At 43.6% G+C, this 26,814-nt stretch overlaps 1 protein-coding gene across 1 annotated transcript in view; it reads right to left on the bottom strand.

The window, feature by feature from the left end:
• The window catches only part of HMGA2 (high mobility group AT-hook 2), a 141,428-nt gene extending 122,422 nt beyond the window's left edge, over positions 1-19,006 (bottom strand). The window contains exons 1-3 of the mRNA XM_055328949.1: positions 18,766-19,006; positions 16,152-16,238; positions 5,726-5,776 (exon numbers count right to left, since the gene is read on the bottom strand). Coding sequence (XP_055184924.1) covers positions 5,726-5,776; positions 16,152-16,238; positions 18,766-18,876 — 249 coding nt within the window. The 5' untranslated portion in view covers positions 18,877-19,006. The remainder of the gene's footprint in view (positions 1-5,725; positions 5,777-16,151; positions 16,239-18,765) is intronic.
• Between the last annotated feature and the right edge of the window lie 7,808 nt (positions 19,007-26,814).

The raw sequence follows: 26,814 nt of genomic DNA, 5'->3' as shown, positions 1-26,814 counted from the left end.
TGCATATTTAAAAATTTTTAAATCTGTGTACTGCACACAACCCATTACCAAATAAGAGAATGAGCAACCCCTGTCCCCCCCGCCCCCCCCAAAAAAAACAACCCAGCGGGGCTTCATTAGTGACCAATCAGAAGTTAAGCTTCAGCAACTAGTCGTTGGTTCAGTTTCTAGGTCAATCTCAGTATCTCCAGAGGGTTTTTTTTTTTTCTCTCTTTACAAACCATTAATTCATATTGGGGGTATACTTCCCTTCTTCTGTTGCCAATTTCTTTTCTCATAAAGATATTCTGAAAACAAAACCCCGACAAACATCTTTGTTCCCACTGCTTTATTCTTTATTATTATTATGTCTTTGCTTCTTTTCCTCCAGAAGCACTAGGTGCTTCCCTAAGTAACACCTGGATGGAGCCTTTCATCCTCCAGGTTCACATCTTCTGGAGCCTTCACTCCATTGTCTAGACCTTTTTCCAACTATTTTCCATCACTACGTCTGTTACGTGAAGAGCTCCCTTTCTAGGCGAAAACTGAGAAAGGCAAATACTAAATGCCTTGTTTCAACTAGCAGGACTGACTAATGGGATTCTATGGAGGTTCCAAGAAACCAGCACATCTCTGTATGTGCATTTTGAGACACATACAAGGAATCATACTTTTCAAACTGATGGACAACGTGTGACACCAAATCTCTACAATTAGAAGAAAGGCTTATAAGCTGCTATGTAAAATTTTCTCCTTAACTGAAAATAGATTTCAAATGTACCTTAGTATTATTTATCAGCAGTTCTTAAACTACATGATATTAAGCACAGGAACATTAAAGACATAATGATGCCACAAGGGTGCTTGGACAGTTCGATCCATGACTGTCACCTCCCTCCATGTGTGTGACTACTGGATAAGTAAGTAGGGTTTAGGCGGTCGGTAGTAACTACATGAAAATGTACAGCGATTTCATCATAGTACCTAACATTTATTGAACGTTTGCACGGGCTGTGCCTTTTATTAAGCCCTTTGTATGCATGATCTTCTTTTTTTTAAGATTTTATTTATTTATTTATTTATTTATTTATTTATTTATTTATTTATTTAGGAGAGACACACACACATAGGCAGAGGGAGGAGCAGACTCCCCAAGGGAGCCCGATATGGAACTCGATCCCAGGACCCAGGGATCACAACCTGAGCCAAAGGCTGAGCCATCCAGGCGTCCCGCATGCATGATACATCTCTGTATGAGAAATGTATGTCTCTAACAACTGCGAAAAATGTGCCTCTCTTACTATCTTTTTAGAGATGAGGAAACTGGAAATGTAATTGGCACAAGATTCCACAGTTATTCAAGCAATGGGCCAGAATTTGAACCCAAGTCATCTGAATCCAGATCTTGAGCTCCCACCTATAAAACTCTAAGGAGAGGGGAATCCCTGGTGGCTCAGCGGTTGAGCGCTTGCCTTTGGCCCAGGGAGTGATCCTAGAGTCCCAGGATCAAGTCCCACATCAGGCTTCCTGCAGGGAGCCTGCCCATCCCTCTGTGTCCCTCATAAATAAATAAAATATTAAAAAAAAAACTCTAAGGAGAAAGTTTAGGTCCCACTTCTTTCTCCTTCCTTTACACCTCTCGCCTCCTCCACCCAAAATATGTTTAAAAGGAGAATAAAGGAAATGACAGAAGTAAGTGCTTTTAATCAAAATCCAGTTAATATACTCACTGGATTAGCCGATGGTCCATTCCCTCACCAAAGCAAGACTGATGCAAGTTTCTCCCCCACATCTACATATGTACTTTTGGTTTATCAACTCTTGAGTAACCTACCAACTGCTGGTTCCAGTCACATCAGATGAGACAGTTACACAGTAGAGATTTTTTTCCAGGTCTGTTACATGACACTGTAAGATTTATAAGACGTCTTTTTAAAAGTGAAAAGAACTTGAAAAACAAAACAGCTCAGAAGAATAAAGGGGGAGAAATTTGGCTTTTAGGCCACATACCTAGTAAATCTAGTCAGTTCAAAAATACATCTCTAATACAAAGAAATCGGTGAACGACAACGTTGGAAAGAATTGAACTTACGATGAAGTACAAGCCCATTTCCTATGGAAAATGCAATAATTTATTTCCTTAGCACAGGCTTTCCAGCAAAGAATGCCACTGTACTGAATGCCTCGCTGTGACTGGCTGCAGACTTACCCAACAGAATATATACAAGCAAAGAGGAAACGCACTGTCTAGAAAAAATACACAATTTCCTTTTATTTCGTCTACTAAGTAGAACAACTTTTCTTTGGGGACCAAATCAGGGAGTTGTAACATTCACTACACAATATTTTCCATTCTCACAGCCAGTAAAAATTAGAAATCACGATAGTCAATGAGGATGGCCCAGTCAGTCCCAGAAAGCAAGTTCTTATGGTGGATGCCTCACACGGGATTCTTATTCAGCAAAAAGATCCAATGCCTGGAATCCATATCTCCCTCAAACAAGTAAGAACCATTGGAAAAAACAAACAACAACAACACATAGGTCCTTGGCTGAAACATGGGCTGTGTAAAGAGGAGTGGTGGGAAATAAACCCATAAAGATAGGTGAGTGTGAACTGTGGGGACCTTAAAGAGCTAGGGCAGTGTGTAATTAATTCAGTGCTAGCTGTGCAGCCACAGAGAGTTTCTAAGAGCAGTGACATGACTATAATCTACAGATGTGACTAGTGAACATTATAGGATACCCTAAAGGTAGAACAGATAAAAGGTAGAAAGAGCAGCTAAGAGGCAAGCCATGGAAACAATCTTAGTGTCCACCTACAGATGAGTGTTTAAGAAGATGTGGTCTGTGTGTGTGTCATATCGCTCAACCGTGAGAAAGAATATTGGATGGTATTGCTCAACCAAGAAAGAAGAAAATGCTGCCACTGGCTTGGATGGAACTTGAGGGCATCACACTAAGGGAAATAAGTTAGACAGAGAAAAACAAATACTATATAATATCACTTATAGGTGGAATCTAAAAAAACCCTAAACTTACAGAAACAGAGAGTGGAATGGTGGTTGCCAGGAGTGGAGGGTGGGGGAAGTAAGGAAATGTTGGTCAAAGGACACAAGCTCTCAGTTATAAAGTCTGGGGATCCAGCATGCTGATTATAGTTAACAACAGTGTGTAATGCTTGAAAGTTTGTTAAGAGAGATCTCAAATGGTCTCACCACACACACAAAAAGAAATGGTAATGATGTGAGGTGATGGGGGCGTTAACAAATGTTGCCACAGTAATCATCTTGGAATGCATAAGTACCAAACCAAGGGTTTGTATTCCCTTGGGCTACGCAATGTGATATGTCAGTTATCTCTCAATGAAGCTGGGAGACCAAAGAGAGGCCTCTCTTGATGGAAGCTGTTGTGCCCATTTACTCTCATTGTCTTTGCTGCTTACGATTTATTTCATTTTAGCAACATTAATCTCATGACTGCAAAGAACTTACCATTTTGTATTATGTTGCATTTTAGAAAGTTTATGCAGGTCTTTCTGAATGGTTAGCTCGGGGGGATAGGCTGTCCTCTCAAAGTTCTGAGGCTTAGACATTGGCAGACCTGGATCTGACACGCATGCCAATGCCAACTTAGTCAACAGCATGTTCACTAGCGTAGAATGCAGGCGGCACTTTTTGACTTAAGTAGCTTTATCTTCACTTGCCAGAACACTCCGGGAGCCTTGAGTGTATGTCAGAAGGCTGACTATCTACCCTGAGACCACCAAACTGGAAAGGCCACGTGGGGGGGGGGGTACTCCAGTGGACACTCCCCAATGCATCCAGACTTCCAGCCCATCTTGCAAAAGCTCCAGGTCCGTGAGTGGAGAAGCCTCCAGACTGTAGACTCCTAGTACTAGAATCACCTCCAGCTGCTTGAGTCCCCTCACTGAAGCCCCCAGACAACCAGAAGCAGGGACAAGCCTTTCTGCTGTGCTCTGTCCATATTCCTGACCCAAAGAATCCATGAGCATAATAAAAATGTTTTTTTTTTCTTTAAACAGTATTAAGTTTTGGGGTGGTTGATCAATCACTCAGAGAAAACTGGAACCATTTGTACAACAAGAAAGGTGATAAACCCACCAGTTGCAGAGCCCACATGATACTCAGATCTGGGTGACATATTTCAAAAGATTAAAAAAAAAAACATCCTCAGAAGAGAATAACAAGAATGTTCCTTTCGGGAGAAAAAAAAGTGAAAGGACTGAAGACATCCAAACTACAAAAGACAACAAATGATATGTGTTAATCGTCTTCAAATATTTGAAAGACTATCATGAGTAAAAAGTGAAAACAATTACTCTGAATACTCCCAGGAAGGAGGCTGGGGGACAGTGAGCAGAAGCTACAGGAAAGCAGATAGACGGATTTTCTGATGCTCAGAGCTTTCCAAGGAAGACCAGGCAGCCTTAATAGGTAGTGAGTTCCCTAACACTAAGGAACTCAAGCAGTCCAGATGATGACCACCTGGTTTGGAGAGAACCCATGTATTGACCAGAAGGTTGAATGAAGTGCTCCTACTTTAAGGTTACACTGCAATGCTGAGGTGCTTTTAATCTAAAGATCATCTCCATTTCCTTGTGCTAAGAAATCTAATCCCAACACATGTTGAGCAGAGGAAAAAAAAATACAAGATGAATAAATTAAATGAAAGGCAATACCACAGTATAAATAGAAAGCGATGTCGAATTCTAGAGGAGAAAGGAATGGCATACCAACAGGAAAATATAATCCAGCAGAGTAGCAAAGACACTTCAAAAAAGATGAAGCATACAGAATAAATGGGGGAGAGTGAAAAGGAGAGCCAAAGATCCCATCGCGGATGATACCTCGTGTAGAGTAGAGGAAGCCTTTATCTTTCTTGAGAAATGGCCTTATTCACTTTTAAGACTTTGCTCCTCCATCAGTGGGAAAGACAGATCAGAAGATCATAAGTGTACATGTAGCAGCAACGGGAGCAAAGTTGGAAGTGGAAAAATTAACGAAGCTCTTCAGTGATCACTGGCTTTCTGGCCTCAAGGAGCCACAGTGTGTGCCTATGGCATCAAGAGCACTTGCGTAGAAGCCAAGAAGCCACTATTCTGGCTAACGTCAGTACGCAGGAATGACCCACTAAGGGGAGCAAACAGATCTGGAAACTTAAAACCTGGTTTCCTAAAAAGCCAATATAAAAAGGAAAACACAAGCCACCTTGAAAATGAGATGTGTCCAAAGCAAAGCCATGAAGGAGACAAAACAAAACAAAACAAAAACAACAGAAAAAAAAGGAGAAGAAGAAGAAAAGAAAGAAAACGTTACAAAGTTATCTCATACACATTTCATCTGCGTTTTATCACCATTTGTAATCAACTTCCAAGGTTTCATAATACCCTTTAACCTTAGTCACTAACCCACTGAACAAGTCATCTCATTGTTATCCCCGCTTGAAGGAAGAGTGGAGACTCTTTTCATGTTGATAAGAGATAGAGGAGTCACTCCCAAGAAAGAAAAGCATTGTGAGTAAACTCCTGGAGCCTAATGGCAAAAGGGCGGTGATAAATCATTCCTTGCCTTAACCCTTTCAAGGACTCATTGAACCAGAAGTCCGAAATACATGTGATTGATCAAATAAAAGTAATTTTCACTTAAAATACAGAAAATTGTCACCACAAAAAAAAAAAAAAGAGAGAGAGAGAGAGAGCCCAGGAATTACTTCTGATTACTCACCCATTTCCTAGGTCTGCCTCTTGGCCGTTTTTCTCCAGTGGCTTCTGCTTTCTGCAAAATGAAAAAGGAAGTCATATTGCTTCCTACCTGACATTACTGATTAAGTGCTGCACCAAGGGACACATGCCAAGTGGGAGTGTCCTGGTCTACGACGAGGTATCGAGATTGCTTTAACAATCCCCTTCTCCACGAAGGCTCATCTTCTCCATGTTTGAGTAGATCCTCCTTCCAGGTTTTTCATTACATGAAGCACAGAGATATCTACCCATCTCTCACCCTCAAACACTCCCCTGGAATGCTCTCCTCCGAAATGCATGAAAATCCTTTTGATAAGCCATTTTGCTTTTAGTTCTAGCCACAATTTTAAAAAATACACCCACTTACCTGTAATTCTATAAAGTAGTGTTTTAGCAAAGGAGGGTCTCTTATATGATTTTCTTTCCACCTCGCAACGAAAGTCACGAAAATTAATATTATGTTGTTTTACAACGTACAAAGCGCTTTTATCCACATTGCTAATGAAATGGAGTCAAAAGTAAGTAAGAATACACAGGCTTCTATTTCAAAATACCAAACATTTGCACACTTCTGCATAGCTAACTTCCTAGGCCTTGCCCAAAACCATCACGTGTCAATCAGTTCATTGAAAGCAGAGGGGAAAAAAAAAGTTAGCAGAAATCATCATTGTTTGTCCCTGTGGTGAAAACTAGGGGTGCCAAAGATAATGATTAATAAAAATGTATATTATTATCAAGAAGCTCCCACTCAACACAGGCATGACATGAATATATTTTTAACCACCTTGAACGTTTATTTTGTTTCATAGAAGATTTCTCTGGTATCAAAGTTGGTTTTTGCCCTTTGAATCAAATTTTAACATAATCCATAAAGTAATTTCCCTATGTTTACGGACCCTACTCCACTCCCCAAATACACCAAAACACACATACACACACACGACACACATCCTTCTATAAAAACATATGTTTACACTTTTCAGGGTAAAGAAAAGTTAGTAGTGCTCTTGCATATATGAGAATCGTCCCAAGGCTACATAAACACAAAAATACAAGTAACCTGAGCCAGGATAACTTGTTTTGCATTTTGCTTTTGTTACCTAAGCTAGCAGCCAATAGGTACTTGGTACGGTGATACTAAAATTACCTGTTATGACTGTCTACACTGCCAAGTAGACTCTCCTCTTTCTCTCTTCAATCTGTCTTATAAAAATAGATGGAAATAGATGATAGGTAGATATATAATAGATAGATAGATAGATAGATAGATAGATAGATAGATAGATAGATAGACAGACACAAAATAAGCCACAAGATTTCCACAAACAGTACCTTCCTGACCTGGCATTACTCTCCCAACGGGTCCTAGGAATTTGCCAAAAATCCGTATAACTGTAATACTGTTAGGTCACATTTCTTGAGCACATGTGTTAATCTTTAATCTTTACAACAACCTTATAAGGTAGGTATTATTATTTCTCTCATTTTGCAGATGAGCGACTGAGTCTTACATAGTTGAGGAAGGGCACACCCAAAGGCGGTAAATGGCTCACCTGGGATTTGAACCCATTTCTGTTGGCCTCTAAAGACTGGGTTCCTCCCCTCCTAACAACAGTACCCCCCCCCTTAGCCTACATACATGCGCTACCTTACAGAGATATTTGAGTCAACTAAAATTGGTCGCTGACTCAGCTCAGTCCCCCAACAGAAGGAAACCGGGTAGCTTTTAGGAGGTCTGTGTAACCGTCAGCTTTGGGCACAGAGAATGGCTCCACAAAGAATCACTTACTGTCAGGGGTTAGTGGCACTGTCCTCCCTTGAGCTACAAGGGCGTGCATGAGGTTAAGGAAAGCCAGGGGTGCCCAGGGAACCACAGCCGCCTCCTGAGTGTTGTCTCCCCGAGAGGGACTTGCCTTCAGAGGAACACAGACTCTACTTTGGAAAGATTCAAACCCCTGCCCCGACTCTGGGCAGGTCCCTGAAAACCTTAATCCGGTTTCACGTGTGAAAAGGAGATAACGCCTCCCGGGAAGAGCCAAGGGCCCACCCTACAGGAGGTGCTGGCTACAAATTCCTTGACTCCCAACAAGATGGAAGTCTTCAAGGGAAGGTTTTCCTTCAAGTTAGTCCAATCTCAAAGAAGGATCAGTCAATGCAAATATTCTACTACACACCCATCTGTCACCTTTAGGATGAAGCTTTCAAGAGACCCCCTGCTAGTACATAGGGAATTCCAGGAGTACAAAATTCCCCAATACAGAGGCAGTGTCTGATTTAATCTTTGGGATCAACGGGGAGACTGCACGGTTTACCCTGCAGTACATGACACAAACATGGAAGACAGAAGTCCCTTAGTGGGCACAGGGATGGTGGGTGGGTTTAAGAGGAGGAGGCTATCAACCCTGGAGGCCAGCAGAGCCACACCAGGCTCTCTCCGCACAGTTGTCCTGTTTCAGGTGTGCTCTGGGCGTATCTAAAATCTGCTGAAGAGGAGGTTGTTTTCTAAAAGGGTTTCACTGCATTTCCAAGTCAGAGAAAGCAAATCTCTCAGAGGGAGAGAAAGCCCTGCAAATAAGAGGACTTGAAAATGAGCATCGCGCTCTTGAAAATGAGCATCGCGCTTACAAAAAGCCTATTCAAAAATAAAATTCGCACCATTAACTAAAGGGCAAAATATCACAATTATCACTTGGACTTGTTAAAAGCAAACTTGCTCCTTGGTCTTCAGGCCAGTGTGACATGTAAACTGAAACCCTCTTCTGAGTCCACATCTACAAGAAACACATTAGCTGTGCTGTGTGGCGTCGATCTGGGAGGTTTTCATTGTTCTTTAAAGCCCACATTATTTAATCATTCTGATCAAACTTCACAAAGGCTGCAAAAGAAGTTAGGATTTTAGTTTGTAAACCAGCAGAGATCCAGGGTTTTTACACAGAGGAAAACACTGGCTTTAACTTTTTTTCCCCCTGTGTTTAATGCTCTTCGGAATATTATTTTTCAATAGAAGACAAACAAAACATTTCAGAGGCTTGTTTTGTTTTTAATACATCAACATATACAATACTGTGGGGTTATATATTTGGTTTTCCTTCACCAGAGTGGAATGTGGTTCTATACTACAAACCCGTGTAAAATTGAGACAGTAACTTGTTCTAAGTATTTACAACTTATGGGGGTGGCAGGGTGAGGGGTGGGGGAAAGAGGCTGGGAATTGTGCATTTGTAAGAACTGAAATTTCAGACTATAGACACACGATTATACGAATATTTGCAACTACCACATATCTTGTTAGAAGTGTTATTTATTCCTTGCTTTTCATATTTTTGCCTCTTTTTAAAAAAAAGTTTCGATTCAGAACTGTATATATAGTTTTATGATATGCTTAGAAGCAAGTTCACGAGGGTTGGGAAGAATGTTAAGTGGGAAATGTAATTTTTTCCCCTTTTTTTCTAAGAAGTCTGGTCCCCCAGGCTCTCAGATGTACTCCACATTAAAAAGAAAAATTAATTGAAAAAGGAAATCCACCTAACAAATAGAACTCTTAAGCTTGGAAACAGTGCTTACATCAGGGCCTGTTACGTAAGATGTGCTCACACATTTATTGGATGAAGAAGGAAGGAAAGAGAGAAACACTGGTGTTTACAGCACGTGTGTCTTATTTCCCTCTTGCCATCAGAATTCTGCAGCTTGGCAGGAACTTCAGAAAGCAATTCATCTAGACCCTTCATTGAACAAATAAGAAAACTGGATGTGTTCTGACCTCCAAAGACATGGCCCTGTGGGTTCTGGGGGCCAGAAGTCTGGGGGTATTGGCTGCAGGAAGTACCCATTTCCAATCTCTTTATAAGCTTGTAGAGAACTTCTCTCCAAAGGGTTTCCTGACACCTGACTTCTAACCTGCATTTCACATTCCTGGAGATAACATAAACTACGCTGTCACAATAAGAAGACTTGTATATGCATTTTACAACATATCCAACAGCACATAGCAATAGAAAGATCAGAAGCTTTAGAGTGAGATCTGAATTCAGGCCCAGGTGCCACCGTTTTCTAGAGGTGAACGTTAGACACGTCACAGTTTACATCTTGGGATCAGTTTTCTCACTGGTGAAATGAAGACCATTCTATCTATCTACATCAGAGGATGAAGGAGCTAATATTTATGTAAAGTGCCAGACAAAAGATCCAGCACGTGTAGGTGCTCAACGTAATTCTTTTCTCTCCCTCCATATTTTAAAATGTTACCCTTAAAAAGAATACCTCCCGGGGGCAGCCCAGGTGGCTCAGCAGTTTAGCACCGCCTTCAGCCCAGGGCCTGATCCTGGAGACCCCGGATCAAGTCCCACATCGGGCTCCCTGCATGGAGCCTGCTTCTCCCTCTGCCTGTGCCTCTGCCTCTCTCTCTCTGTGTCTCTCATGAATAAATAAATAAAATCTTAAAAAAATAAAATCACTATAGATGTGTTAAAGCTTGGAAGTACCTTTAAAAAAAAAAGAATACCTCCCAATTCTGAGTGATTTTTCTGAGCATTATCTTACTTATATAGGACAGCTATTACTTGCCCCATTTCACAAAATGTGAGATTAAGCCAACTGCCCACGTTCACAAGCAGTGAAACTGAGGCCCAATGTGATTTCAAGGCCAATAAAGGGTCTGTTCTTCTGGGAGAGATTTCATATAAAATAAAAGAGCCATGGGCAAATTTAAAAAAGAAAAAAAAAAAGAAAAGAAAAGAAAAACTTCTAGGGTGAAAATCAAATGAGTCGTTGAAAGTAAAACATTTCTAAGCCTCCTGTAAGGACATGGACAATTGCTGAGAATGGAAACCAGGAGAATTATCCAATGCTGACTTTTGGGTCAAATTTGGATAGCTATTAAATTTTGTTACTTTAAATGCTCTCATCACATTTTATATGTACTGTGATAACGCTTGAAAGCACAAACTCTCTCACCCCAAATCAATCAGCGCCTCTGCACACAGATCAAAAATAATCAAAATAATAATAACCTAAAAAAAAGGCTATAAAAACATTTGGGCATAGTCACTTGTTTTGTTTTCATGTACCTTTGCATATACATTTGTAGACTAAGGCCTGCAGAGCTCAGAGCATATGGAGCAAGCCACCCAAGTCCAGAAAGCCACATTTTATTTCTTCCAGTTGTTCGTTTAAATATATAAACAGTGCAAATCAATGTGCATGGGAGTCAAAAATCAACTGGACTGAGCAATTAGACTAAGTACTGAGGATTTCTCATTTTATCTTTCTGACAATCCAGTTCTGTGGATTTCCAAATTTCAAGTACAATCATTTTTAGTCTTTAAAAAGGGTTGCCATCACTGCATATTTTACAATAGGAAATATAAGCAAATCCTATCGTCCACTGTAGTTCATGCTCATTTTACCCAAGGAAGCCCTTTATTGTCGACTCTCATGTCATTATTTACACATGCCTGTCTTCACCTATACAAACACTAAACCAAAGCCAAGGCCAAAATGACAGTAAGAGCTATTTCCAAAGTTTAAGATTCTCCTTTAAACCATCACTCTACTTTTTTTTGGAATCAGAAAAAAAACAATAGCTCCGATACAAGAGTTCACAGGGGTTATCTTCTGAGCAAACTGCCCCCTATGTCACCCTGGAGAAAATAAAGTGACTGAACCATTCCTCTCTAAATCGATCAGAAGATGCCATTCAAAACTGTCCAGTGTCTTAAAAACAACAGAGAACAGAGGAGAACAAAGCAGGAGCCTAAAACATCATCACTTTTCAATCTTTTTCTCCTGAGGAGAAGAACAAAAATTCGTAACTGAGAGTTTCAGAGTCTAGGAGAGTGAGATTCACTGTGCCAAGGGGGTTCCAAGGTGAGCTCTGAAAACTGCAGAGGGTGAGCTGACAGAGGTCTGACTTAAGTGACATAAAATGCTCTTCAGTCTCCACCCATTCTAAAGAAAGAACTGAAACACAACATAATCCCAACTGGGGATGCTCTATCTCCTTTGCAGAATGATTAGTTGGTACTTTGAGATAAAAATGAGCCAGTGTGGCTGGGTCAGTCAAAGCAATGAGGAGCTCTGGATGGTTAAGTTCAGAAGAATGACAGCTTCCAGAAAAATCAAACTAGGGGTCCCTTGATATAAAGTTACTTCATAAAAGAATTCAAACACTTTTGAATCATCCATATTTGGATCATAATCTATGATGATTCAAAGGCATTACCAGATAGAATTTACTGATGCACGCATTCAAGGTTTGGTCCTCCGTGGCAAAGTGAAGTGGGAAAGAAAAAGAAAAGTCAATTATTCAGGTAAATCAGCATAAAAGATCAAGATAATGGAGATAACACTTAGGTTTTCCTTAACTCCATCTGTCTGAATGCTCAGATAGGGCCCTGAATCCCAGTGGAAATTGCCTGCCATTCAAACACACAGGAATCAAAGGAAATAATACTAAAACCATAGGCTGGAACTGTATGGTAACCTTGCAATGCCCATCTTTCCCTGACTTACCTAATAATGATGCCTCTGGTTACTCTTTCAGTTGGGCCTATTACATTCTGGGGAAAAAAAAAATCTTATCCTCACTCAGCATCTACGCTCTAACATTTCTGAAATGAAAACCTACATTCTCTTATCATAAAATACCTGTGCTTGGCATTAGTCATCGTTTATGAAAAAAAATCAACCACGTTTCTAAGAATGCAATTAGAAAAAAGCACAAATCTGCCTTTATAGTGTCCAATCAATACCAGGCCTTTTTTGTACAAGCAAATGGAAGATGCAGATTAAATATTCACCTGAAGAGATTACTTGAAGTACACATACTTTACCTACACGGTATTTTTGTTCTGCACCTTGCTCTCTAGCTCTGGTCATTACACCTAAAGTCAAAAGGAAGTTCAAGCAAATCTATGACCCTATGAAGTAGGGCCATCTTACACCTGAGATCCTTTTATATGCAATTTCCTTCTATTAAAATTTAATTCAATCTCAGAAAAAAAGAGGTGTTTTTTTTTTCTTTCCTTGAAAGTACCTGAATAAGAATTAGCTTGAGGCTTACAGCTGAACTGGACTTGTGACCTTATACATAAAGTGGAGAATGAGTGACAGCCCCTCCAGGATTCTCTCATGATTACAAAGCCACAATAAAAACCCTACACAACCAGGAGATTACATCTTTCTCTTCTCTAAACGGGCAGAATGCAAAAATACAAAGTATTTCCATCCAGCACAAACATGAGAGGAAAACAAAGCAAAACAAAAATGAAATTGAGAGACCACTGGTCATAGGTATATCTCAATCTAAAACATAAATTAAAAGGTCAAGACATAGGCACACATGCATATACACATGCACACACACACAAATTATTTATTCAGGAAAATATTAACTTCTTTTTTTTTATTAAGATAGCAATATGAAGTTGGTTCAAGGACAGATTTTGAGCACTCAGAAATTGGGTTTCTCAGCAATGATTAGAATCGCCACATAATGGTCATCCGTGGGAATCTGTTGGATTATATTATTGGAATATAAACAGATTGAAGAACCATTACCTTTCTCTTCCAAAAGTTCCAAGCACAACAAATTGTGCTTCCATAAATGTTTGTTTTATATATTACACAAGTCAATTTTATATTGACTATGGCCTGAAATTAAAGTGATTGCTAATTCACTAGTCCTCCACTTGGTCTTGCAACATGCAGCGTGCATTGTCAAGTTTCACATTGCTAATTTTCCAACAAGCATTTTTGTTTTCAAATGCCCCAAGGCCAGTTACTGAGTCCAAACACAAACTCTGTAAGCAAAGAAACTCCAAGGAGCAAGAAATTTTAAACACACAACATCATCAGGATTCCAGTGTCCACTGCATGCACTCTTCTAATTTTAGAGCTCTGTTCTCCTATATACTTACCAGTTTTGTTTTATATTTTTCATCTGGATGAGTCTCAGTTTGCACGAGAATATCCAATTTATTAATCATAGGAGACTTCTCATATCTACTCTGGTCAGTCTAGCAGGGTATGTTGATCTTACATGTTATGAACAATATAACCTTTCGTAAAAAAAGATTGCTTCTCAAAAATCCTAACAACCATGTTTTGTCAGAATACAATATATGTTTGATAAACAAATATGTTTGATAATCATGTTTACATAGAGTAGTAGCAAACTCAATAAATACTGATTTGAAAGTGAAAATACCTTAAGTTTACACATGCCATGAACAATTCATCAATGTCATTCATTATTTTGCAAAGTATGATCTTCTCCAAATGAAGCGTAATCTATAAAACTGAAGAAATGTAACAGTCGTGTTATGGCAAATATATTTACTCATTTTTATTAGAAGGCACTTTTATAACAGAATTGTGTGAAACAATTTTGTCTGGAGGAATGAAAGATCTCAGGGAAAGATTTCTGTGGGAAAAAGAAAATCTATCTCTGCTTTAGAAATTGTAATAATGTATATATCTACATGAAGAATTATCAGAAAGATGAGTAGCCTAGTAGGATCATTTGTAAACACCTATTACTAAAGCAACTAAAAATAAATCAAACCTTCCTTGGGAGGAGACCAATTTTTTTTTTTTTTTTTGCTATTTTGCTTTAGGTAGTAAATTGGACACAAGTCTCAGTTTTCCTTTTGTCAATAAAGATTTTGTTAGCCAGTAGTAAACTTTTCAAAATGAAGAGAAAGAAGGTGATGGAAGCATCAATTTACTCATTCAAAAAAATGCAATACAGTGAAATCTGAAAGATAAGATTCATTTTCCTTTTCTTTTTGTCTTAAATTTTAAATAAATTATTTATGATGAGATATACAGATTTCTTCCTGGGAGATGTTGTGATGATGCATTTTTTCAGAGCAGTTACATCACAGTTTCAATGTCTGTTAGCTACCTACCAAGATATTCCTTTGCCATTTCACTAGAGTAAAATTAAGTTAGGTAAACCCCACACACTTGTGCAACACTTAAAACCTCCTTTGTTAAATTAGCCCCTTTCAGCTAATTTCATAAAGCAGGCAAAAATGTAACAAATGGGAAATATTCATATTAGAAATACCAGATTCTATACAGTCAGCTCTAAATGACAAGGTCACTTAGAGCTACTTGAAAGTTTATTGATTAAATGTGGGTCACAATTAAATCTTCCCTGTGTGAAGCAGCTGTATTTAAAGACATGAGGAATCTGCTCCTTCACTTCAGCTCTGTTCAGGATTATTAAAATAGAACAGACAAGAACTCATAGTTACTCCCTAAACAACCTTATATGTATCACTGGTTGCTATGGCAGTTTACAACACTGAAAACTATCACATCTAACATGGTTAGTGCCCACAGTCACAGAGAAAACCACACAAAACATCAGTCCCCAAAGATGATCTTATAACCCTTTCTAACAAATACTGTAAGTGATGTACTCACGCCTACTAAAAGGGTATACACAAAATTTACCAAAATTCACTGCTCAATCTTGAACCTCTGTTTTCAACTAATATACAGCCCTGCAAATAAAATACAGAAACTTCTTTGGATTACATTATAGAGCCAAAAGAAAGTGAGTTTTATATTCACCTTCGCTTCTCTGAACATGCCTTGACCCTGAGATATTTCCTCTTTGCTAGCTCAAATACAAGCAACATGAAGTTGCTTCAAATTGCATTTTAAAATTTATACATAAAACCACGAGAACTTATAATGGACTGGATTCTATCCTGCCCCAAAATACACAATAAACGAAATCCAATACTTGTTTAAAAAGCTTCTCACCCCATTTTAGAGCACTGCTGTATCACCTGATGGAAAGGTATTTTGAAGAATTATGTTATATTGCATGTTTACTGTAAACAAACAACATACTTTATCATCATATTTAAATCTGTAGAATTCATGAAATTTTTCTTCTCCAGCATCCCATAATTGGATTTACTTCTAATTATCATTTGGCAAAGTACTTAACCTTATGGAAGGATTTGGTTTTACATATAATCATGTACATCAGCACAAAGCAAATCAATCTTTATTATTTTTGAAGGAAATTGCAAACATCACCATCAAGCAAATCCTATAGTTTTGACTTATTTTTAACTCTTTCACAACTGGCCCAGATCTTAACTGCGTCTTTCTCCACTCCTCCCACCCCTGGTTTTGAGTTTCATATTATTTGGTGATTGTTTGTTTAAGAACAACACTGAAGCATCTTCATTAAGCTTTGTATGCTCAGCAACTGCTTAGAAATCTTACTTCGCTCAGACACAGCAGAGGTAGGAAATGTGTCTTGGGTAACCCAGTTGGGACAAATCCTTAGGTTTGGATCTAGAATGGGAAATTACAGGGACGGAAGTTCCTGTGGTCATAGAGAAAGTTGGGGGGGGGGGACGACTTAGCTTGAGAAATCTCACCTTTTGAGCTGCTTTGGAGGGACTCTTGTTTTTGCTGCCTTTGGGTCTTCCCCTGGGTCTCTTAGGAGAGGGCTCACCGGTTGGCTCCTAAGTGTGGGGGGGAAAAATGCTGTTGTGGAAGAGTGTCTGAAAGAAATGGACCCTGACTCTACAGATATATTTTCTGCATGTGCTGCTCAAAAGAACTGTTGGAACACATTCAGGAAGAGCATACATGGAACGATGATGGTACTGAGTTTACAGAAAGAGGAAATAACTATACTTTTAATCCAAGGATTCCAATAGGAAATTCTAGTTTGCATTCGAAAACTAGATTCTTGCTTCAACTCCACAAAGGTAACAAAGGCTGACAAGGCTGCCGGTTCTAGAAGGAATTATACATTTTAAAGGTGTAAAATTTGAGTGGTTATGCATTTGGCGACTTATAAATACTTTAGAGGAATGCTACTACTCATTGTACTAGCATTTCAAACAACAGAAATATGAAGCTAACATCATAAATATTTCAACAATCTTCCCTATTGAAAAGATAGTTTTTAATCATCTCTGTGTATCTGCATTGTAAGTCAATTATGACTCGATCAACACATTGTGTGAAGTATTGGAGCAATTATCCAAGATCTTCAATTCAAAATAACTCCGTTCTCCCTAAAATTTCCAAATAATTATGATAAATCTGTTGTGGGAGGTTTTGCTTGAATTATCTAGATAATTGCTTCAGTTCTCCACTTCCTTTTGGAGTTGGAGGCATGGTCTCTAGCCTACATTTAAATGCCTTTTGATAAAAACAAGCATTTCCTCCAAAACCTGCTTTTGAGAAAACTCTTCTGGAGGGGGGTAGATTGGAGAAAACTAACAGGGGAGGGGGGGAAGGAGGCAGAATGGAAGTGTCTGGGAAGGAGAAATTGAAACTATCAATAGGTTTAGCAAGACTTTAAATGACTTCCATGCCAAGTAGTAAATACTCAAGTGGTTAAGAGAATGCGATGATTAATATTCCAGATCTTAAATATTTATGCGGTGAATCACCAATTTACGTTTCATTCGGATTCGGTGATTAAATGAGACTAATTAACTTAAAACGCATGGAAGTCTTCAATGAAAACTCGCATCCTCATATTTAGAGAACCTGAGGAAGGCTCCCTGCAGGCTTCTCTGGGACCACCAAGCGCCAGTGGGCACATCCGGGGCAAACACACCGGAGACACATTTTTCTTTCTTTGTGAACTCTGCGTTAACTCCAAGGTAAAACCTCCCATCACCTCCAGCTCCCACTGCAATTTCTTTTGCATTCTTTTTTTTTTCTTTTTTGGAGGTGGGGAGGGGGACAATTTAGAGTTAGTGTGGGCTGGGGGGGGACGGATGGGAAACAGGTCTGGGTGGGGAGTGGGGGGTGAGGGGGGGGGGCGCAGAGCCTTCCTGGGAGGTGGAAAACTGGCTCCGAACGCGGTTTAAAGTGTCGCTGGGGCAGAGCGGGAAAACTCCGGGGCCTCCAGATTGGCTTGTTTCCTTTGATGATTTCAAAAAAGGTACAACCCTTTCAGTTTTTCTAAAACGCTCTGGCCAAGCAAACGTTGCTCGATCTCCCCCCCAACCCCCCCTCCACCTTGCTCTCGGGCAGCTCGGGCAGCTCGGGGAGGGGGGAGGGGGCTCCAGGATTATTTTCTAATCGGCCTATTTGCCGTGGAGGAAGCGCTCCAAGGCTCGGGCTCGCAGGGGAAGTCTTAAAGCCCGCGGAAGCGGAGTTTAAATGCTCTCCACGGACGAGTCCCGCTGCAGCCCGGCCCGCCGAGGCTTGGAACTCGCAGCGAACAAAACCCGCAGGCGCCCGCTGCAGCTTGCTTGGCTGCATCCACGGACAAAACCGTGCACTCCGCGGGGTCCCGGGCGCCCCGCGATCGTCCCCTCCCGGCCCCCCGCCGCTCGCCCCGGGGAAGCCCGTCGCACGTCCCCGGCTCAGGGGCCCCGGGGCGCCGAGGCAGCGACCCCGCTACCGTGCGCTCACTCTCGGGCGCTGCTTGCCGCCGCGCCCCGGGCCGAGCCGGCGAGTCCCGTCCCGCCGGGACCCCGGCCCCCCGCAGCGCCCTCCCGGGGACCCCCTCGGCGGCCGCCGCCGCGCCGCGCCGCGTTTAAAGAGCCCGAAGGGCACCGGGCGGGCCCACGAGGTCTTTGTCGCGAGGGCGCGAGTCTCGGGCCACCGGGAGCTCGGGGAGGGCGCCAAGGGGGCGGCGGCGGCGGCGGCGGCGCGCCAGTCTGCAGCCCGCCGGCCGCCCCGCTTGGCGGGAGAATCGGCCCCGCGCCCCCAGCCCCGCGCGGCCCGCGCCCCCCTCCACCCCCGCACCGCCCGCACCTCCCTCCCACCCCCCCCGCGCCCGCGGGACCCCGCGCGCTCCGGAGGTGCCCGGCGAGCCCCGGGTCGTGCGCCCCCGGCCGCCGGGTCTCGTGCACAATAGCGAAAGTCCCCGGACGCGCTCCGCCCGCCCCCGCCTCCGCCTCCCCGCCGCGAGCCGCGCGGGCGCCCCGGGGCTCCGCCGCGCGCCGGCGCCGAGGACTCCGCAGCCCGCGCCCGGGGAGCCGAGCCGGGCTGCCGCCGCCGGCCCGCCCGCGTACTGACTTGCTGCTGCTTCCTGGGGCGGCCGCGTCCTCTCTTCGGCGGCGCCGGGGCGGCAGGTTGTCCCTGCGCTGAAGTGGACGGCTGCCCGGCGCCCTCGCCGCGTGCGCTCATCCTGCCTCCGCTTCGCCGCCGCCGCCGCCCCGAGCGGGCCCCGCACCTTTCGGGAGATCGGGCGCGAGGGCTGCAGGAGGAGGGCGAGGCGGGCGGGCGAGAGCCGGCGCGCTGCGAGGGCTGCTGCTGCTCAGGCTGCCGCCGCTGCCACCATCCACACCGGACGTCCAGCGGCTGCCAGAGAGAAGAGGGGAGGAGGAGGAGGAGGAGGAGGAGGAGGAGGAGGAGGAGGAGAGCAGAGGAGGCGCTGCTGCAGGCGGCGGGTGGGTGCGGAGGTGGAGGTGGAGGTGGAGGTGGCGGTGGAGGTGGCGAGAGGAGGGGGAAGCGAGCGCGCGAAGGAGGCTCTGCAGCCGGGAGGCTCCCCTCTCGGCGTGGGATCCGGAGTTGCGGTCACCGGTAGCAACTTCGGAAGCGGCTTGGAAGTGGAAGAGACTTGGAGGGGATCGCGTCCCTTGAAATGTTAGGCGGGGAAAGAATGCCTCCTCCTCTTCCCCCGCGCTCGGCGCTCGCAGAGCAAGAAAGAGAAAGAGCGAGAGAGAGAGAAAGCAAAGAGCGCGTTGGGCAGTCAGAAGGCAAGAGGAGGATGGGGAGGTCCTGCCGGATCGGGATCGGGATCGGGATCGGGATGGGGATGGGGACGCGGCTGGCGCGGCGGCGGAGGACGGAGCGCGGGGGGCAGCGCGCGTCCTCGGGGGCGGGGGCGGGAGCGGGCGGCGGCGGCGGCGGCGGCGGCGGCGGCGCACGGGCGGAGGGCACGGCTGCTCGCTCCTGCGTCCTGCACCGAGCGCGCGCTGCCCGGGCTGGAAGTTTTCTGAGTTCCTGCCCCAGGATGCAAGCGGGATGAGTGAGTGAGTGAGTGAGTGAGTGTGTGTGTGTGTGTGTGTGTGTGCGCGCGCGCGCGCTTGGGGAGGGGGCGGCGGGGTTGGCGTGCAGGGGGAGGGAGTGCCCACCTCTAATCGTGGGCGGAAAAAGGGGAGGGGGCTGCGCAGGAGGGAAAGGAGGAGGGGAGGGAGGCCCCGCGGACCGCCGAGCCCAGGCGCCTGGCCGCGGGCCAGAGGCAGCGTTCGAAATGCAACTGCCTCGGCGGCGGCGGCGCCCGGGTGCCACCCGAAGCCCCGCTCACGTGCTCCCGCCCGGCGGCGGGGTTAAAGGGACAGGCCGGGCATCCCGGGGCGGCCCGCCGCCGCCCGCGGTCCCCGCCCGCTGCCCGAGGTCGCCTCTGGGCGGCGGTCCCAGGAAGGCACCGCAAGGAGGCCGCCCCGGAGCCGCGTTTCGGGGCTTGGCCTTTACCTGCTCCTCCACACTCTGCGGGGAGCGGCGGAGGTCGCGGTCCCGGGGAGCCGTAGCAACCGGCCCCCGGCAGCCAGCCGTGCTCGGCCCGCGAGAGAGCCCTCATCACACACCGCACGACCCAGCCGTGCAACCCCGGTCCACACTCGCACAGCCGCACGCATGCATAAGCACACGCGTGCTTGCACGCAGCTACGCACGCACCTTCGCAGACGTGCACACGTGCAAACAATGTGCACACATGCACACGGAGCGCGCCGGCTCCTTTCGGTGAGGTTTGTTGGTCCCGGTCCCTCCTGCCCCCCTCCCCCGCCGCCGCCCGGGAAACCCTAGAGGCGACGCAAAGTCTCCCGGACCCCGGCGGGCGCTCCAACGCAGGGCAGACGGGTCGCCCCCCGCGAAACCCCGCCGCTCCCCTGCCCCCCAAAACTGCGCCAAGCGCCCGCCTCTCCCTGCGCTTTACCTAGCTTTAACCTCTTCCCTAGGAACTCCCTCTCTGCCAAGTCCTAATTTTACTGCTTGGGCTGTTTCTGAGTTATGTGAGCACTGGAATGACCACAGTCCGTTTTTTTTTATTATTATTATTATTATTTAAAAAAAAAGGTGGAGTGCATTTAAAAAAGGGACCTCTTTTCATCCTTGAATAAGAAAGGGGGGGAAAGAAAAAAAACAAAAAACAACGCCCGAAAAAATGAGGTTCGGGTTTTCACACATCGCGCCCCAAATTATTTTGGAGCGATTCCAAAATGAAAACGTTCACCCGAGGAAGAAAGGTCCCCCGCCCCCCGAATACAGACCACCGTGGAATACAAACGCCTGCTTTACAGCCCCGCGCGGGGAGCGGGGCGCAGCCGGGGGCGCCGCGCCTGTGCAGGAGGCGCGTGTAAATGTGTGCCGGGCGCCGCGGCGCTGATTGGTCCGCGTTGCCATTTTAAATCGGTTTCCAGCTGCCCCGTGCAGCGCCGGGACCCTTCCCTGCACGTTGAGTGCCCCGCGGGAACCCGGGGCTTCTCCCGGGTCTGGGAACGCTTAGCCGCGCTGCACGGGGAGCGCCTCCCTCCCTCCGGATGGAGCCCCGCAGTTGCCCGGGGGCGGGAGGCAGGGAGGCCTCTAACGGGCCCGGCCGGGAGATGGTATCTGCCCCAAAGGGATCGAAACTCCACGTACCGAGCACCGCGGTGACACCTCCTAACTGCAGTTTGCACTTTAAAAAAAAAAAAAAAAGTGCTCCCAGTCGCGCTGTGCCGTGCGCGTGGTCCTTACACACACACGAGACGGGCCTCTCGCTCTGTTTTTGTTTGCTTGCTTTTTTGCAAAGACTCGAGAGAAAGTGCTGAGGATGGATGTAGGAGGAGAAATCCCCGAGGGCTCCAGCCCGCCAGGTTCAAGAGTGGTGGGTACGTTGCATCCTCGGGTATTTCTTGCACGTGCACAGAGGCTGGCAGGAAGGCGATGCCAAAAAAATGTGAGATTTGCATTGATCCTTGGCCGTAAGCAAAGCACACACGAAATATTGGGGAGTGGGAGGGAACGTGCGGCCGCTTGCTTTCAGGCCACAGTCCCTCTGCCATCAGGTTGTTCGACCCCTGTGGAATTTATCAGAAGGCTATAAAACAAATGTTGCATCAAATTTCAATCTAAATCAGTTATAGATTTTAATTCCTGGAAGCTATATTTAATTTTTTTCTTCGAGTTTTTTTTTTGTTGTTGTTGTTTATTTCCTGTAGGAGAGACGTTGCAATGTGTTTTCATCTTTGAAAATATGCAAGACTTTATAAAACTGTGTGCTATACTGTTTATTAAGGTTTTTTTTTGTTTTTTTTGTTTTTTTTTTTTAAAGATTGGGCATAAGCTGGGTTGGGGGAAAGTCTTGAAGGAGAGAGTCCTTGTCTCCCTTGTTTTTTGTTTTGGTGTGTGTGTGTGTGTGTGTGTGTGTGTGTGTGTGTTTTAAAGATTTATTTATTTATTCATGAGAGAGAGAGAGGCAGACACACAGGCAGAGGGAGAAGCAGGCTCCATGCAGGGAGCCCAACTCGGGACTCGATTCCGGGACTCCAGGATCATGCCCTGGGCCAAAGGCAGGCACTAAACCGCTGAGCCACCCAGGGATCCCTATTAAGTTAAATGGTTATATTTTGAAGAAGAGTTTTTTTTACATCCACATTGGGGGGGGGGTCCCCGCCCCTCAGTTTAAGTTGCTCAATTGTCTACTTCTTTTTTTTTTCTTTTATTGTTTACTTCTTTATCTCACCATGTATTACCCATCCATTGGAGGGTAATGAATTAGAAATAAGAAACTCTTATTTCTAATTTGAAACCTTCCCAAGGTGGTTTCTATCCCAGTGAGGCTATTTCTTTTCTTCTGCCCCTAGGATCAAACTGAACAATTAACACTTTCCTCTTACATGTTAACAAGGGTTCTAATTATCTGTGTGATACGTGATTCAGTGTTTGGATCAGGTCAGCTCATGAGTGGGTAGTAAAATCAATTCAGTGGATTCACAGGTCATTTTTTTAAAAGAATACAATAAATAATTTCACAGGTACAAGTTCTGTTTTAGTTGCATAGGACATGCATGTAAAAGTTGTATTCAGATGCTTTTTTTTCCCCCTGCCTCTTCAATATTTTAGAAATTGGTGTTTCTCTTAGTGTTCAGGCTCTCTTGTCACTGCCTTATCACATCTTAGCCAGTATCTTTTCTATTTTAGTGGTATATGTAATATAGATCAGTGAAATATATACACTAAAGTCTCTCTCTTACTGTGGGCTGCAGTGTAACCTATTTAAATGCCACTGGCTACAGAGTTAGGAGAGCTGGACTCCTTTACAACTGATGTCTTGTTCTCTAATTGTGTGTTTTGTTTATATGTAAATGATATGTAGATTTATGGAGACAGGTAGTATTTCTTTTTTTTTTTTCAGGTAGTATTTCTAACATCTCTTTTTAGCACCAGTTACGTGTAGGTAGAGTTCAGTTCATAATATAGACTTTTGGTACTTGCTAATTTATGCTATGACAAAGTTACTCTTTTTTTTTTTAAGATTTTATTTATTCATTCATGAGAGACACACAGAGAGAGAGGCAGAGACACAGGCAGAGGGAAAAGCAGGCTCTATGCAGGGAGCCCGATGTGAAACTCCATCCCGGGTCTCCAGGATCACACCCTGGGCTGAAGGCAGATGCCCAACCGCTGAGCCACCCAGGCATCCCCAAAGTTACTCTTAATGAGATTGCATGTAATCTACACAAGCATTACGTGTATTAAAATATCTGAATAATTCTTTTGACAATAAAGAAGATGCATCTGTGATGAAGAGACTGAGGTTCTCACACTGCACTTTATCACATCGTGTTTGTACTTTAGTGTAGCCATAAATTACAGAATAATTTAAGGATTTTCTCAGATTAGAACAGATTGACTTAGTCATGGGTGTATTCTGTATGTAATTAAGCAGATTTATTATAACCAGATATTTTGGAAGTCAATTTGGGGGTCACAGAAAAAAATTATAACTAATACTTAGTGAACAGAATGCATAGTATACACATATACATATATAGTATATCGAAGCCCAGGATGGTGCTAGGTAAACACATATTTTTTAAAAATATTTCTAAGGTTTTGATATGGACTCATTTGTACTGCTTACACTCACATTTCAGAAATTATGTCTTTTAAAACATGCTTAAAAAATTAAAAATTTTTTTAAAAATAAAAAAAAACCATGCTTAGTGTTTATGAAATGTAGGAAAAACAATCTCTAAAAAGTTTCCCTACATGATCACCAAGAAAGAATATATGCGGGCAGCCCCGGTGGCTCAGCCGTTTAGCGCCGCCTTCAGCCCAGGGCGTGATCCTGGAGACCCAGGATCGGGTCCCACATCAGGCTCCCTACATGGAGCCTGTTTCTCCCTCTCCCTCTGCCTGTGTCTCTGTGCCTCTATTTCTCATGAATAAATAAAAATTTTTAAAAAAGAAAGAATATATGCTGCGAGTTAACATTTTATTGATGGGGGTCAGACAGGCTTTCTAGTCCCATAAACAAAGATCACCAAACAAAATGAATTTGTCTACTCATTCGGTCAATCAGCAAACATGAGTTGGTTTTACACTAATCTCACCTATTGTCCTCTTAGGACTCAGGAAGGTAATTCATATTGGACTTGGAGAAAATCTCTTTTGAAACAACTGCTCATTTAAAATCTTATTTACCTATTATGTTAAGCCTTTCACTTACCCTTACAAATATTTATTCTCCTTTATCTGATCCGTAGTTCATTCAACAAATATTTATTAAGTACCTAATATGTGCCAGGAGTTACAGGATATTCGTTTTGACAAAAGTCGTGGAAGCAGAACAGAAGTGGAATAGTTTTATTTCCATCCCTCACTCATTGACATTATACTGTCATCTTGGTCTAGGTATGCTATCAAGTAGCTTTGGATAACTGGAAGAATATGAACTTTTAAATCAGCTTTAAGACTACAAAGCGTGGCTTGCAGAATGTTAAAAATGACTCCCTTAAGACTTCTTGTGCTCCTGGTGTACGCACCGTGCATAATCTATGATGGATTTTACTCCTATGGTAACGTAATGTTAGATAGTACAGTTTACCTGAAGATAAATGATCCAGGTGAGCCTGACCTAATCATATGTGTGCTTTTAAAGCAGAACGTTATCTCTAGCTGATTTTAGGAGAGGAAGCTAGAGATTTGGAGCTCAAGAAGGATCTGACTTGCCATTGTTGGTTTGAACACAGCGAGGAATGTGGGTAGCCTCTATTTGCTGAGGACAGCCCCAGGCTACCAGCCTGCCAGGAAACGGGGACCTCCTGAGTAGAACCACAAGGAACTGAATTCCGCTTAAGAGAATGAGCTTGGAAGTAGGATCTTGCCTAACACCTCCCAAGGAGAACTCAGGTGATCACCTTGATCTCAGCCTTGTGATACCCCCAACAGAGAGGGTTTTGACCTACAAAACTGTAACCTAATAAATGGGTGTTTTAATGACGTTGAAAGTCATTAAGTCTGTGCAACAATAGAGAACTGATGTAAGAGGGATCTGGTCAGATAAACCTCCCCTCTTTTTTCTATCCCATGGACAACTCCCAAAACACAATGACTCATGTAGTTTGTTTGGAGATGTCTCCACAACCACCAACCCACCTGCTATGTCTCTTTGGGCTTATAGTGAAGCAAAGGCGGCCATAGAAACACATCATCTTGCATTGCTTTCCATCCTCCTCAATCTCTCTCTTCTCTCCCTCTCCCTCTCTGCCTTCCTTCCTCCATCTTTCTCATTCTCCTCTTTGTCTCCGTATCTTAGAACTCCTAAAGCCCTCATACTGGAGGGACATGGGGAGAGGTTAAATAATTAGATAATTCCAGGTCCACCCAACCCATCCCAAAATGAGGTAAATAGATCAGGGAGGAGAGATCCCTGCTGGGCCCTGCCCCACTTGCAGATTTATGAATGAAATAAATACTGTGTTTTGTTCTCAAGGCATAATTTTTGGGTGCTTTGTTGCATAACAATAGAAGCTGACCCATCTTGTTTTCCCTAAAACTAGCCTTATCCCAATTAATAATCTTAAAGAAGCGATTTACTTAGCTAGAAATCACTCTTAGCCAGGAATCACTCTTAACTCCTCTTTCTCTTTCCACTTCAAGTGATCACCAAGTGCCTCCAGTTCTGCCTTCTAAATATTTCTTGAATCTGTCAACTCTCCACCTCCAGCGTCACTACCTTGGTTAGAGCTCTCTCCAGTTCTCATTTGGATACCTCCAATGTCTTTTCTCTCTGCTCTCTTAGCCTTAAGTCTTACACATTCTCCACAATGCTTCTAGAAGAATCTATGTCTTTCTATCAGTTATCCTTTTTTCTTATCACAAATACAATAGTCCTTCTAGACCTTTTTTTTTTTTAAAGATTTGTTTATTCATTTATAGAGAGAGAGAGGGTGGGGAGAAGTGGCAGAAGGAGAGAATTTTCAAGCAGACTCCCTTACTGAGCATGGAATCTGACATGGGGCTCCATCCCACAACCCATGAGATCATGACCTGAGCCAAAACCAAGAGTCGGATGGATGCTTAACTGACTGAGCCACCCAGGCAACCCCTTCTAGACTTTAAATGAACTAATATAGGTTCATGCTGCGCACTCTGGTACAGAGTCAATTTTCATGCAAATAATATGTCATGAATATTTTTATGTTGATGAATGTTGTTCAATAACAGCAATTCAAATGGCTTTCTCTTATTCTGCAGTAAATATAAACATCTGTACTTATGTATACGATAAAATAGAACACCTAGAAATAAGTAAGCATTTGATTAAAATTTTTATGACATCCTTGTGAAAAACAAAAAGAAATATGGATTGAATGTTATGCATTCTTTTGTGCTGGCATCAACTTCAAAGGTAGTCTCTTTACCAGCATCCTGGCATAACTTTTAAATGTTCATATATCCTAAAGGTAGAAGGGAGAGCTAACTATTGATGCCCAGATTAAGATTCAAAAAGATCACAACAAGCCATAATACAATTTCAGAAGATGAATATGAAGTATGCAATCAGTTTCAAAAGGGCAAAAAATATACCTGTACAGGGTAGAAAAAGTGACTTAAAAGCAATTGCTAGGGTTG

The sequence above is a fragment of the Nyctereutes procyonoides genome, unplaced genomic scaffold (assembly GCF_905146905.1).
Source record: "Nyctereutes procyonoides isolate TBG_1078 unplaced genomic scaffold, NYPRO_anot_genome, whole genome shotgun sequence".
Taxonomy (NCBI): domain Eukaryota; kingdom Metazoa; phylum Chordata; class Mammalia; order Carnivora; family Canidae; genus Nyctereutes; species Nyctereutes procyonoides.
This window is presented reverse-complemented; position numbering and strand designations above follow the sequence as displayed.